This window comes from Lontra canadensis, unplaced genomic scaffold (assembly GCF_010015895.1).
Source record: "Lontra canadensis isolate GAN:19392208 unplaced genomic scaffold, GSC_riverotter_1.0 scaffold2, whole genome shotgun sequence".
Taxonomy (NCBI): domain Eukaryota; kingdom Metazoa; phylum Chordata; class Mammalia; order Carnivora; family Mustelidae; genus Lontra; species Lontra canadensis.
In genome coordinates this window covers 66,533,325-66,546,462 of record NW_022630996.1, presented here as the reverse complement: position 1 = coordinate 66,546,462, position 13,138 = coordinate 66,533,325, and the positions used below count along the sequence as shown (strand labels likewise).

Genomic DNA, 13,138 nt, shown 5'->3' with positions numbered 1-13,138 from the left:
CTGCCTTCGGCTCAGGTCATGATCTCAGGATCCTGAGATCGAGTCCCGCATCGGGCTCTCTGCTCAGTGGGGAGCCTGCTTCCCTCTCTCTCTCTCTCTCTGCCTGCCTCTGTCTACTGTGATCTCTCTCTGTCAAATAAATAAAATAAAATCTTTAAAAAAAGAAGAGCATGTGGGATGCAATATATTGCCATGGCCATTTTTGGAAAATATGCAGTACTTTTATATAGATAAACGTACAATTTTATTTGTAGACTGCACTTCTCTTCATTTGCTAACTTTAGAAAATACTCTTGCAAAACAACAAAATTTACCTTGCTAAAGGGATTCTATTTGATTCAATGACCATTTATGGTCCATTTTCTTCTTCCTGTTTCTGCTTGTCCTCTGTTCTCCTAAATATGGTCATCTGCCCTCCCCAGCCTCTCTTCACATCCACAAGCCTAGATCAAGGCTTATTTCCTTAAGTCTTTTCTCTATGGCTTTCCCCCGCCACTTTGGCCTAGAAAGCATTTACTTTTACTTCCACTCATTTTGTTGTTGAACGTTTATTCTCAATTCTCAATTGTGTCTTTTTCACATTTCAGAGTAAATAGTAAATACCACATTGCTGATGAATACGAGGTATTTAATATTTGCTAAATTGATAAAAACATTTATAAGTTATATACTCTTTCTTAACCAGAAGAATTACTTCATATTTAATCTAAAACTGTACCCTTTCTGTTACTAAATTTAAATGAACAGAACTTCAAGTGCAGCTAAGAGTGAAAAATGCCGTTCTGTCTCTAAATCTATATTACAAAATTTAAAAATAGAAGCAATCTTTCCCGAAATTTGATTGTGATATGGAACAAGTGATGACAAATTATCTGCATGTAACAAATTTGAGTTGTATACTGAGATTGCTTTTTTTTTCCTCCCAAAGAGACTGAAAATCAAATAATAATAATAAAAAAATGTAAAATGATACAGTGTTTCTTCTAGGAAATCTGTTTCATAAGATATTGAAATAATTTTGGATAAATATCGCTGAAGTCATCAAGATATTAATACCATTTAATAGTTTAAACAAATTACATTATTCTAAATAATTCAAAAGGTAATTGATTCCAGGTGAAAGAAGGGAGAGAACAACTTAAAATAGGTCATGCAGAAATTGCAGGTCATTGTTTTATAGGATGTAAATTGAAAAAAAATAACCAATCTGTATATCACATTTATGTGGGAGCATTTATAAATATTTTACAAGTGAGCAAGAATCACGTTTTCTGTGTGCCCTGCCGTATCCCTAACATCTGGCAAATGTCTGTCATGTGAAGGGTGCTCAAAAAATGATTTTGCATTGAAAGAATACGGTGCCTTCTGACAACATATTTTCTGTCTGTTTCAGAAAGCTGCTGGGTTCTTCAGCTTTATAATAGCCTCAACATTCTTAATTATATAGCTCAGAATATATGGGCTTTTCTCTTTTCAAAGTTTAGGTTTTGTGTTCTGAATTCTGGAATCATGTAGAGATTATTCCTTCAAGTCTTTCCTACATACTGCTAACTATAATAATGATCATACCATATCATATTTACTTTTACACATACTTGCCTCTAAACTTAGGTTGCAAGCAACTCAATGATGGTATTTTCACCCCAAATTTTATATTCTGAGAAAAAAGTGTTTTTTCCTGAAATTTGATTCTATGTGGTGGCTGCTGATCATTTACTGTGGAAAGAATGAATGAGGGTGCCTGGGTGGCTCAGTCAGTTAGGTGTCTGCCTTCGGCTCAGGTCATGATCTCAGGGTCCTGGGATGGAGCCCTACATTGGGCTCCCTGCTTAGAGGGGAGCCTGCTTCTCCCTCTCCTACTCCCCTGCTTGTGCGTGCACTCTCTCTCTCTGTCAAATAAATTAGTAAAATCTCAAATAAATTAGTAAATGAATGAGAATCTGAATTTGCCCTTTATTATCTACACTTTTCTTAAAAAATTAAGCCATTTCATCAAAATGATGTTAACATTTGAAAAATTATGAGCTTATTAAACCTCTCCACCTATTAAAATAACATGTTGAACTTAATATCAGAACAAACATTAATTTTCAAGTTCAGCTCAACATGCTCTGTGAAGATTAATATATTACCTTTGTGTATATTGTGGCATTCTGGTCCTTTCTTTTTTCAAGAGGAGAGTAACTTTAGAAATTCCTTCCTTTTATTTAAGTAGCATCAATTTCTTGAGAGATCAGACCCCATCCACCACATCTCTCTCAATCCTAGAAATAAGTCGGAGCAGGCCATATCACCTCGGAATCCAAAGTGACATGTATGGGTTTGTTATATGTGTTTATGAAAGTTTCTGGATCCATGAATTCTTCAGATTTGTATAAGTACTTTATTATTTGTTCTGGGATGAGCAGTTCAGGTGCAAGTTGGTGCAGATTATCTCCTGGTCCTTTAGCACCCACTTTAACCGTCTTTAAAAGGTGGAGTGCCAGTTTATGAGTCTGAGTGAGAAACTCAGTGATGACCTCTTGCACGGATTGTGTCTGTGTCACATCATCAAGATACATGACTGGAACTTTTATTACTGAAATATGCCATTGCATGAAGAGCCTGGTTGGGATATTATGGGACACAACGATAATTCTCATCCCTCGGATAAAGAATTCTGTTTCACTCTTTTGATGACTCAGATAATCTAAAAGAATTCGGTAAAGTGTACCACTGGAGCTCTCAAGGATATGCAGAATAGAAGTAGGATATACCAGCAAAAACCCTGTCACTGTTTCTCCTAGGTGATGTTTTAAAATTGACTGAAACACTTGTTCATAGTAGTCAGCGATATCCTTTTTTTCTGTGTTTGCTGTTAGCTCGGCCACTAGAAACATCCTATGAAGAAGGAATTTCTTTAGCTGTAGCCTTTGTTTCTCCTCCTGAAGATGTAGGAAATTGCCACGTGGAATTTGTGGCATTAGAGGAGATTCCACTGGAAAAGCCCTTTTGTTGGGCTTTCTGATATGGCCTGGGAAAGTCATGATGGACCCTATTTGTTCTTCCAGATGATTCCAGGTTTTAGCCTACCACGATATTCACATTATCAGGATACCTCTTCAGTGGTGAACTGTTTTATTTCTTCTTACCAATAAAATAAAATAAAAAGTCTTATTATTTGTCAAATGTTAGCGAATAGCAAAATCCCTTCCCAGTATTATCAACAATACCATCTTTGAAATAAAAGATAATGTTAAAACCAGATGCAAATTATAGAGATTGTTTAAAATTTATAATGAAATAACATTCACATCGTAGGAAAAAACTCTAATACACTGGTGATGAGGAGAAGGAAGCATGTATTCTAGAGCAAGTTAACTCTGTTTTTGTTTGCATTATTATTTTCTCCTTCAACTTATGCTAATTTTTTTCTCAGCCCCCTTTTTCTGAATCACACATGTGCTCTTATGCACATATGTGCACATGCACACAGGAATGAATCTGCTGACAGTCATGCACCCTAGTTTTGGTATCACATTAAAATGTATTTTCATATATGTAATGGTAATTACAGATTGTCCTTGATTTGTCAATTAAAAAAAAGTGATATTTTATGGTAATTTTTTTTTTTTTTTAATTTAACTGGTCAGTTAAAAAAAAAAATCTGGGGAATTCTTACATCCTAATTGGCTTCCTTCATCTTTACTCAGGATACTAGAAGTTAATACTGTGGCTTGTCTCATAACAGTCGATTTTTGAAGTACCTAATTTTGATTCTTTGAATTTTTTTCCTATCAACAAATGTCAGAAATGACCCTTTGCCTTCCTTTTGTTGTCATTGTGGGTATCAAATAATAAATTCTGTTACTTTGCACTTACTCTTCTTACGAATCTCTTTTTCTTTTCTCCAGGTCATCTTAACCTTTCTTTTCTTCTTCAAGTGCTTCTTGCTTTTTTACCTGTCCTTGAGTTCCCATTTTGTCCTCCATCACTTTTCCAACTGCCAGTGTCTTGGGTGCTGCCAGCTGTCCTGAGTATTCTCTTCTCGTTTCCATGGTGCCTGTGAATCAGGCTGTCTGTGGTCTTAAAGGGCCAGAGTGCACTGACAAGTGCCATTTCTTCATTTAATGAGGATATATCTTAACAGACACCTCAAACTCTTGGTAGAGGAAATGAAGGCTTCTTTTCTGGAATGGCTTCTTCTTAGCCAGGTGCCATTTTAAGTCAGACAGACCATGGACCTGGATATCTTCCTAGACATCTTTTATTTATTTATATATTTTTGTCTACAATTTATGGAAGAGGAAACCAAAGCATGCACACAATTCAAACATGCTTTCAGCAATCCCTACTCTGTCCACCTAGGGTAGAAGGGTATTGATGCATTAATTAAGTACTTTAAGGGGTGCCTGGGTGGCTCAGTCATTGGGTGTCTGCCTCTGGCTCAGGTCGTGGTCCCAGAGTCTGGGGATCGAGTCCTCTGTCCAGCTCCTTACTCAGCAGGGAGCCTGCTTTTCCCTCTCCCACTCCTCCTGCTTGTGTTCCCTTTCTCACTGTGTCTCTCTCTGTCAAATAAATAAAATCTTTAAAAAAAATAAATACTTTAAGAACACATGTCAGGTTCTGTGTAATGGTGACTGTTTTAAGAAAATTCTTGTATAAGGTTTTCCTAATTTGATGTAAATTTAAGTTAGTTTTTACAATAAAAATTAATAATACCATATCTTCAAATTGCATTCATATGAGCTGTAACCACCATTTAAAAACAAGATGAGAAAACACTCTTATTCAGTTTTTAAAAAGTAAACCTTACAAGTTAACCTTACAAACCCCACCAAGGTTTGTGTTATCCAAACTTATGATGTGGTTTTAATTATATACATTGATGAGTTATCCCAAAAAGTAGAGGCTGAGAGGTGATTTAATGATTCCTTAATTCTGTGGTACATAAAAACTGACTATTTCCTCATGGGATTCACTTCATCACTCCCTGAAATGTTACGGTCCTTTCCAAGGCACACAGGAACTTGTCCCTGCCCAGTCCAGTGGTTGTTCTTGGCCTCATTCTCCTTACTGCTTTGCAGACCGTGATAGTGTTGACCACACTTTTATGGCGTTCTCTTCTCCCTTGCTTTCTATCACTCTGGATCTGCCTTAATTGCTTCCAAGTCTCTACTGAAGGCCTTGGTCAGTTCCCTCTCAAAGCTGAGGCTCTGTGCTCATTATGCAGATTGCTCATTCTGTCTCTGTGCCCAGGTAGCTTAGTGCCATCTTCTGTGAGGGCAGGTGGCTGGTCCTTGGTGTCGATTGGCCATGGAGACCTCCCTGTTGATGCCAGCCATGGACTTGGACTCCTTCTCAATCTAAGGCTCAAGGTGGATACCATCAGTTTGTTGGTGTTGACAAAGAAGAAAAAGATTAACATTTCAGCTTATTATTTTTTCTGTACAGAAGACTTCCTGTTATAATTGTAATCCTATTTATAACTCTTCTCCTTGGATGTACCTCTGCCCTTTTCAATTTAAAATGCCACCATTTTGGGTGCCTGGGTGGCTCAGTGGGTTAAAGCCTCTGCCTTCGGCTCAGGTCATGATCTCAGGGTCCTGGGATCGGGGCCTGCATTGGGCTCTCTGCTCGGTAGGGAGCCTGCTTCCCCCTCTCTCTCTCTGCCTCTCTGCCTACTTGTGATTTCTATCTGTCAAATAAATAAATTAAAAAAAAAATCTAAAAAAAAAATCTAAAATGCCACCATTTTAACGATTATTTTCTGTATATTTCCCTTTACAAATACCCCGTTTGTATATCAGTTACACATTTTTTGCTCATCTCCTAGGCCAACACCCTTGGTCTTATCTTTTCATGTTATCTGCCAACTGTATTCTGTTACTAAGTCTTTTTCCTTTAAAATGTAGCATAGGTTCTTCATTTCATTTTAGTCCTTGCTCTTTATTTGGATTATAATCAGAATCTTCTATCTTCAGTGTTTTTCCGCCTCACCTATTCAGCTGATAGCATGAAACCGTAGGAACTGTGATGTGTCTGTTTCATAATGTTTAGGAGATACTTATTTTATGAAGTCTTTCCTGTTTACTTCCCCTCCATAGAATGCTAGGGGAAGGTTCTTCTTCCCTTCCCAAGTGCACAAGATTCCTGGAACTTACTTCCAGTGCACAATGATGGATTGTAACAGAGAAAATGGGGACATGCAGCTGTAAGGTTTGGTAACCTAACAAGGGCTTTGCTCAAAGTTAGTGGAAGACTTTATAGGGCATATCCAGAAGTCTTTTTTAAATGCAAAATTAAATTAACCTTTTATACAGGGATAAGATTTTCTCCTTTATGAAACCATTCTTACCTAGAGTACAATTTTTCTACGTTTTTGCCCCTATAAAAGGGAGCTCAGCTGAGATTTTTCGCTGCATGTGCACTTTTTATTTCCCTTCTCTTTCATATATCTTGGTTTCTCCAATATAAACCTAATAGAAAAATGGCAGTCTTTCATCATTGTAATTCCCCATGTAAACTGTGCAAAATATCACTGAGTCATTTCTTTTTCAAAAGAGTGATTATCTTTTTTTTATGATCTCTTAATTGGCATTGCCTTGAAAGATTTGAAATTGTCATTTCTGTGAGTTAAAAACTGATATTGAGAATTTTTATGTTTTAATTTTTTTATTCAAGTATAATTTACACTGTTAAACTAGTTTCTGGTGTGTAACATAATGATTCAACAATTCTATATGTTTCGCAGTTTCATGCGGTCCCACTGACTATATTTAAAATCAGTAGTTTCTACCACCATAGATAATAGTTTGACCTCTATCTTCCCCACTATCTTTCCATCTCTTGATGCATGTTTTGTTCTTGGATTCTTGCTTCCACATTTTCGTTGCATTGTCACATCACATTTAAAAGCAACTTACTTTTTTTTCTTGCTTTTATCAACCAGGCTCTTAAGTCAGGAGTCAAGTTTCAAGCAGATAGGCATAGAAACAATGCAGAGTTTGGACAATTTTTTTTTTTTTATTGGCTGATGTATATAATTATAATTGTGTGAGCTCCTATCAATGGACACTTGGCATTTGAGTTTTCAGATGCCCCAGTCCTGTGTTCCATTGATTATGGGCTAGTTATTTATCTTCAGGTGTCAACTCAAACAGACGTCCTCTATCGGTCCAATGGGATAAAAAGACTGGGGTTTGTTCTCCACGAGTGATCCATTAGAGTAGATATCTAAGTTCCAATAACTGACAAGTGGCAGAACCCGAGTGGAAACCTATAATGCTAATGAGTCTTCTTCCCCCTATCTGCTCTTGTTATCCAACTCATCTCATGTAAGTACACAACATGTATTTGGAACTCGTGTCAAACATGCACCTTAATATTTACCATATACTTCCTGCCCTGGTTTGATTTTCTGGAATCAAACGTTTCTAAAAAATGAACTCCCAGTGTCCTTTGTCTTTGTAAGGCAGAAAGAAAGGATTAAAAAGATTAAATAACATTAATTGATTATTTACCATGTGCCCTACACTAGATGCTTTTACACATATTAATTAAGATTCACAACAGCCCTATAAAGTCGACGAGGTTTGGGCATGATTATAGAAGGGGAAACTAAGGCACGAGGTATATAAGTGCTTTACACGGTTCATACATGCTCTCAGCAACCTTCCTACTCAGTTTACCTAGGGTAAAGAGCAGATAAATTATTCCCTCTCAGTATCCATGCCCACAGGGCTATTCTTTGCTTCTCTATGACAGGACAGTTTTTCTGGAAATAGAGGCTACCTTGTGGTTTGGATAAAGGAAATTGAAAACTCTTACCTCATACCTGTAATTCAACAAAATTGATTTACTGTCTTTATTCTCTCATTCATCTCAGGTTTATCTACACCTTTGGTGTGCCAGGTAATATCAGGGGCATTGTATGAAATACAAAATGGAAAACAGATGGTCTCTAATTTTAGGAGTTTAGGGTCCAGTGAGGGGTGTTGAGATGTCCATGAAAGACTACAGGGAAGGGGAAAACTTCATAAATATAATGTGAATGATGATCAGTGCTTTAGAAGCCCTGAGGTGGAAAGGGTGGCTTTTTTGGAAAGCTTAATGAAAGAGCTTTTATTTGGGCATGGTCTTTAGGGGAACAGAGCTAGGAAGTGGTTTTATGAATGTTTCTTGAGTTCATTTCTCTAGAATGGGAGGATGTGTACTAACTGACTATTTTCTACTGGGAATACCAGATCCCACTTTAATATTCCATTTGTGCTCATATGCTGGAAAGACAGAATTCTAACTCTAAATAGTTTCCACTAACTTTTTCTGTGATTTGATATATCTAAATAATTTGTGTAAGAAAATTCATGTTCTAAATAAATGACAACATGGGTCGAGACTTTCACCAGGATCATACGCTTAAAATATTAGGAGGAGAAAATATACTTGATTTAGCAGAGAGAAAAAATGGTTAGTTATCAAATCACTAGATATTTAATGATTTATTTAAAAAAAGAAAACTAGATTACCTTCTTCAGCACTGCTTCTCTTTGTCATAAAGATTATGGAGCAGTGTTTGGTAATTATTTATCAAGGAAAGCACAGGCTTTCCAAATACTTCTTATTCAATTCAAACATTTAACATATGTCGACTATTTGTAGAAAAACGTGCCAGACACTGTGGAGATAGTCTTATAAATCAAATATTGTACATACATGTGAAAAAGTCAATTCTATTAGTAAATCATAATGTCTATACTATGTTTAGTACAGAGCTGGAGAGCAAAAATATAAGGGCATAAACAATGAACAAGGAAAACAAAAAATGCTGGAACAATTAAACCTGATGAAAAGATTGGGCATTTTTAAGTTGGCATTTAAGTTGGGCATAACAAAAGCTATGATTTGAGGTGGGCCAGGGAAGAGATGGGGATTAGGGAAGATACACAACAGACTTTGTAAACGAGAAGCATAAAGAGCAGAAGGCATATATGGCAGGGCTGGGAAACATGGCACTTGAGGAAATATTGGTCTTGTTGAAGTAGATATAGTTCTCAAACTATAGAATCCACAGGCTTGTTAAATTAGAGTTTCCTGGTCTCTAGCCCCACAAAGTCTAAGTTAGTATGCTTCAAGTGTGGTCCAAGAATTTGCATTTTTGACAAATGCTCTTCCAGTGTCTCCACCCATTTCATTTTAAGGAAGAACGGGCTGGCTGCTGGTGATTCAAACACTGGCTGTCTATTAGGATCATCTGGTGGAGATGAAGCCAGCCCCTGGTTCTTACTTAATTAACATGGAAAAGAACTCTAGCCTTTGTGTTTGTGAAAGCCTCTCCAGGTGATTGTAAGTATAGCCCAGAGTAGAAGTGATGACTCAGTCTGGAGGGTGAGCCGGGGAGAGACAAGAGGAAGGAGAAACAGGAAGTTGGAGCTAGTTTGTGGAGGACTTGGATGCTGTGCTCAGAGGTATGAGTTTTACTCTGTGGGTGGTAGGGAATCACTGGGATTGTCTGAGTGCCTGTAATCATAACTGTGTTTTTGAAAGTTGCCTGTGATGGGCAGAGGAGTTAAGGATGGGCAATCCTGGAGGCAACCAGAACACTTTGAAGAATTCTGCCGCTGGGGAAGGGGTGCTCTTATCTTCCACCGGTCGAGGAGCAAACTGGTTCAGCTTTTCTAGAAAGTAATTTGGTGATCTGGATCACGAGCTTACAAATTTCATACTGTAAGTAATACTTCTTCTGGGTATTAGAGATAAATAAAAGGAGAAATAAAGAAACAAAATTATCAACAAACATTTTATTGTAAAGATCGTTATTATAGGGATTAAAGGAGAATTTGGAAAAATTGAATAGGTATATTAATTATGGAATACCGTGATGCCCTAAAATCATTTTTGAAGGATATTTTAAATGCACAGAAAACAGTTATTCTCAAAGTAAGTAATATAATAAACAAAGTTATGTATAATACGTGACTCCCATTTTACTTTAAAAATGATAATACAAACCAGAGAGAAATCTGGCCAAATGTTAAAATTGGTGGAATTTAGGGGGCGCTTTGAGTGGTTCAGTTGGTTAAGCATTAGACTCCTGTTTTCTGCTCAGGTCATGACCCCAGGTTTGTGAGATTGAGCCCCAAATTGGGCTTTGTGCTAGGCATGGAGCCTACTTAAGATTCTCTCCCTCTGCATCTTTTCCACCCTGCGCAACCACCCCTCACCCCACTAATGCTCTCTTTTTCTTTCTTTCAAAAAAAATGGTAGAATTTGGTGGTGATACTCATTTTGCCTTTTTAAAACATTTCTAAGCATGTCCACATTATTTTTCTATTCAGAAAAAAAATATTTAAAAAACCCAACAGGTTTTGGGTTTGGTAAAAGGTAGTACATGTGTCGCTCTGTTTGTGGTCTGGGCCAGTCTAGTTTGCGAGCCTCCCAATGGGTAGAACTTATAAAATGGCAGATGTTGGACCAAGGTGAACAAAGGAGGATCAGGGATGTCTAGGCTTAGTGATTGAGAGCAAGAATAGGAAGACCTAGAGTTGGAAAATGGAGCTGTTATCGAGACATGGTCTAGGAGCTTCAGTTCAGAAAACCCTTCATGATGTAAGACCATCTTTGCATGACTAGCCTAAATCCTACCACTGAGAAAAAGGTGGGTCTTTGAAGAGTTTGGCAGTTGCTAAGACAGAAATATATGCGAGTCATCACTAAGGTAGATAAAATTTGGTTAACTGGATGTGTGAGGTGAGCTGTGGAAAGATTGAAGGATGACTCGTCGATTTGAATGTCACTACCTGGGAGGACTTAGATTTTTAAACTACAGATGGAGGATGGGGGGAAAAGCCCAGATTTGGGAAGAAAAACTTGAGAACAGGGGCACATGGGTGGCTCAGTGGGTTAAGCCTCTGCCTTTGGCTCAGGTCATGGTCTCAGGGTCCCGGGATCAAGCCCCACATCGGAGTCTCTGCTCAGCAGGGAGCCTGCTTCTCTCTCTCTCTCTCTCCCTCCCTGCCTCTCTGCCTACTCATATCCCTGTCTGTCAAATAAATAAACAAATAAATAAATCTTAAAAAAACAAACAAACAAAAAAAAACAACTTGAGAACAGAGCTGACGTTCTAATATTGACAATTACAAGTTTCCTGGAGACTTAAAAAAAAAAAAGATTCGGGAAAATGATCGAGGGAAGCCAGGGGGCATTCATTGAGTTGAGTCAATATAGAATAAGTGGTTAAGGAGTAGACTCCCTCCTCCAAAACATTTGGCAGTAAGAAGAATGAAAGCACTCTGATAGTAAATTATAGAGGAGGAAGATTATAGGGCAATTATCCTATAGTGATCCTAGGTTTTTCTCTATTAAAAACTAGCATACTATGTTGTTGTTGTTGTTCTTGTTGTTGTTTTTGTTGTTTTCTCTCAACTATCATTGTGTCCAGCCAGGAAGGTGGAGTCTGAAAATGGAATGCTCTATTATAAGCTTTGAAAATATTTTTAAGATCGTCAGTTCTCAACAGAGATTTTGAAGACAACAAATAACACTGAAGTCTGAGTTGTGTTTATTTTTCCTCTTTTATCAGATGTATTTTGTGCTGCCTTGGCACACAGAGGAGCTCTAAAGACACATTAGTTACGAATGCCCTGCTTACACATTATGTCATGTGATACAAACACAACTCAATCTTAATTTAGTTTTTCATGACTTTAAACGTTTTTGAGTTATAATAGCAAAGTTGCCTTACACATTCGCCAGTAATTATGGTTAGAGTAGTAGCTTCGTAATGTCAGTGCAGGTGTCTGCTTTGGTTCACATAATCTGTTGTGCTAAAACACATCATCAGTAAGCTAGGATCTATTTGAGTGCTTGCTTTTGGTTTAATTTTGATCAATGCACTGTGCGGAATGGAGAAAATTGAACTCAAGGAAGTTTAGAGTTGGAAGGAAACTGGACGCTACTGACAGACATACGTACTCCTTTTTCGGTTAAGGAGAACCTGGCACCAAGAGGCCAGTTTCTGTTGTAGCCCTCAAGTTGCTTACCTGATATCAAGGTTGATAAAAACACATCCATGAAATACTGAAACAATGAGATGATATTTCTTATGAGACTACTTTTCAGGAAAGGTGTTGGATGTTTCAATAAGTAAAGTGGGGCTAGAAGTATTAAAAAAACAGTTACAGGAACCTGAATTTGGGGATGCTTGAGCTATTTTTACACAGGAAACTAATAGGATGGGTGCCAGGTTGAGTGGTTTTAATAACTATATTCAGGATGTTTGGGAAGACACAACTTCAGAGTCAGAAGTGCCAACTAAAATACTGTTGCATCCCATATATGCAATGAAGATTTAGGCTAGAATTTAAAACTTTGGAACTTTTATTTCTTTTTGGATTAAGAGTAATGTTAATCCAAGTCTAAGTAACTATATCATTGTTACTTCATATATCCAGAGCAGCAATAGGTAAGAACAAGATAGTGAAAATTTTTTAAAGATTGGCTATGTCCTAAGTATCTAAACAGATTTTCCTTTATTTATCTGTCTTTATTATCCTGCAACCTTTCCAGACTATATTAAATTTAAAGCCCCTTTGCCCATCTTCATTCAGGGCAATTCCATATGTCTTCAGAAGCCACACCCACTAACAGTAGTAGTTGTGGACATGTGGTTCTAAATACCATTGTTGGAATATATGTCACTTTTTTGTGAAGTGAATTATAGAGAATGAGCATATATTGGGGTGCCTGTGTCATTTGGGAGGATAAATTTCCAGGGTCTACAGTAGCATCACAGTGGGGAAGTGTTGACATCTGGTCCTCCTGCATCAGTCTTCAGTGCCAGCATCTGCTGGAGATGCATGAATGCCTTTCTGGTCTATGCCTCATCTGTCACCCTAGTTCCTTGTCTCTTTGACAGGCACCTCTCAGCTACATACCTACTACTGTCAACCTCATCGAAAAATCTTTTTGCCATGAATACTTATTCCAGGAGAGTTCCTAGGCAAAGCTATCTTGGACTCTGTGCCTTCGCATGCTGAAATATGGATAAATGATCATTTTGTCCCTCTTTAAACCTTGAGAGGTTCTACGCATCACATTTGATGAGATTACAGCTGAAGGAAGAAGGTCTTAACTTCTAACCCAATGATCTAGTTAGTAG

At 37.5% G+C, this 13,138-nt stretch overlaps 2 protein-coding genes across 2 annotated transcripts in view; one reads left to right on the top strand and one right to left on the bottom strand.

Moving 5' to 3' along the window:
- Positions 1-13,138, top strand: part of ZNF804B (zinc finger protein 804B) — a 503,497-nt gene that overhangs the window by 31,685 nt on the left and 458,674 nt on the right. The window lies entirely within an intron of this gene.
- On the bottom strand, positions 1,986-3,101 carry TEX47 (testis expressed 47). The gene has a single exon (XM_032875714.1). The coding sequence runs from the start codon at positions 3,024-3,026 to the stop codon at positions 2,265-2,267; it is 762 nt and encodes a 253-aa protein (XP_032731605.1). The 5' UTR covers positions 3,027-3,101; the 3' UTR covers positions 1,986-2,264.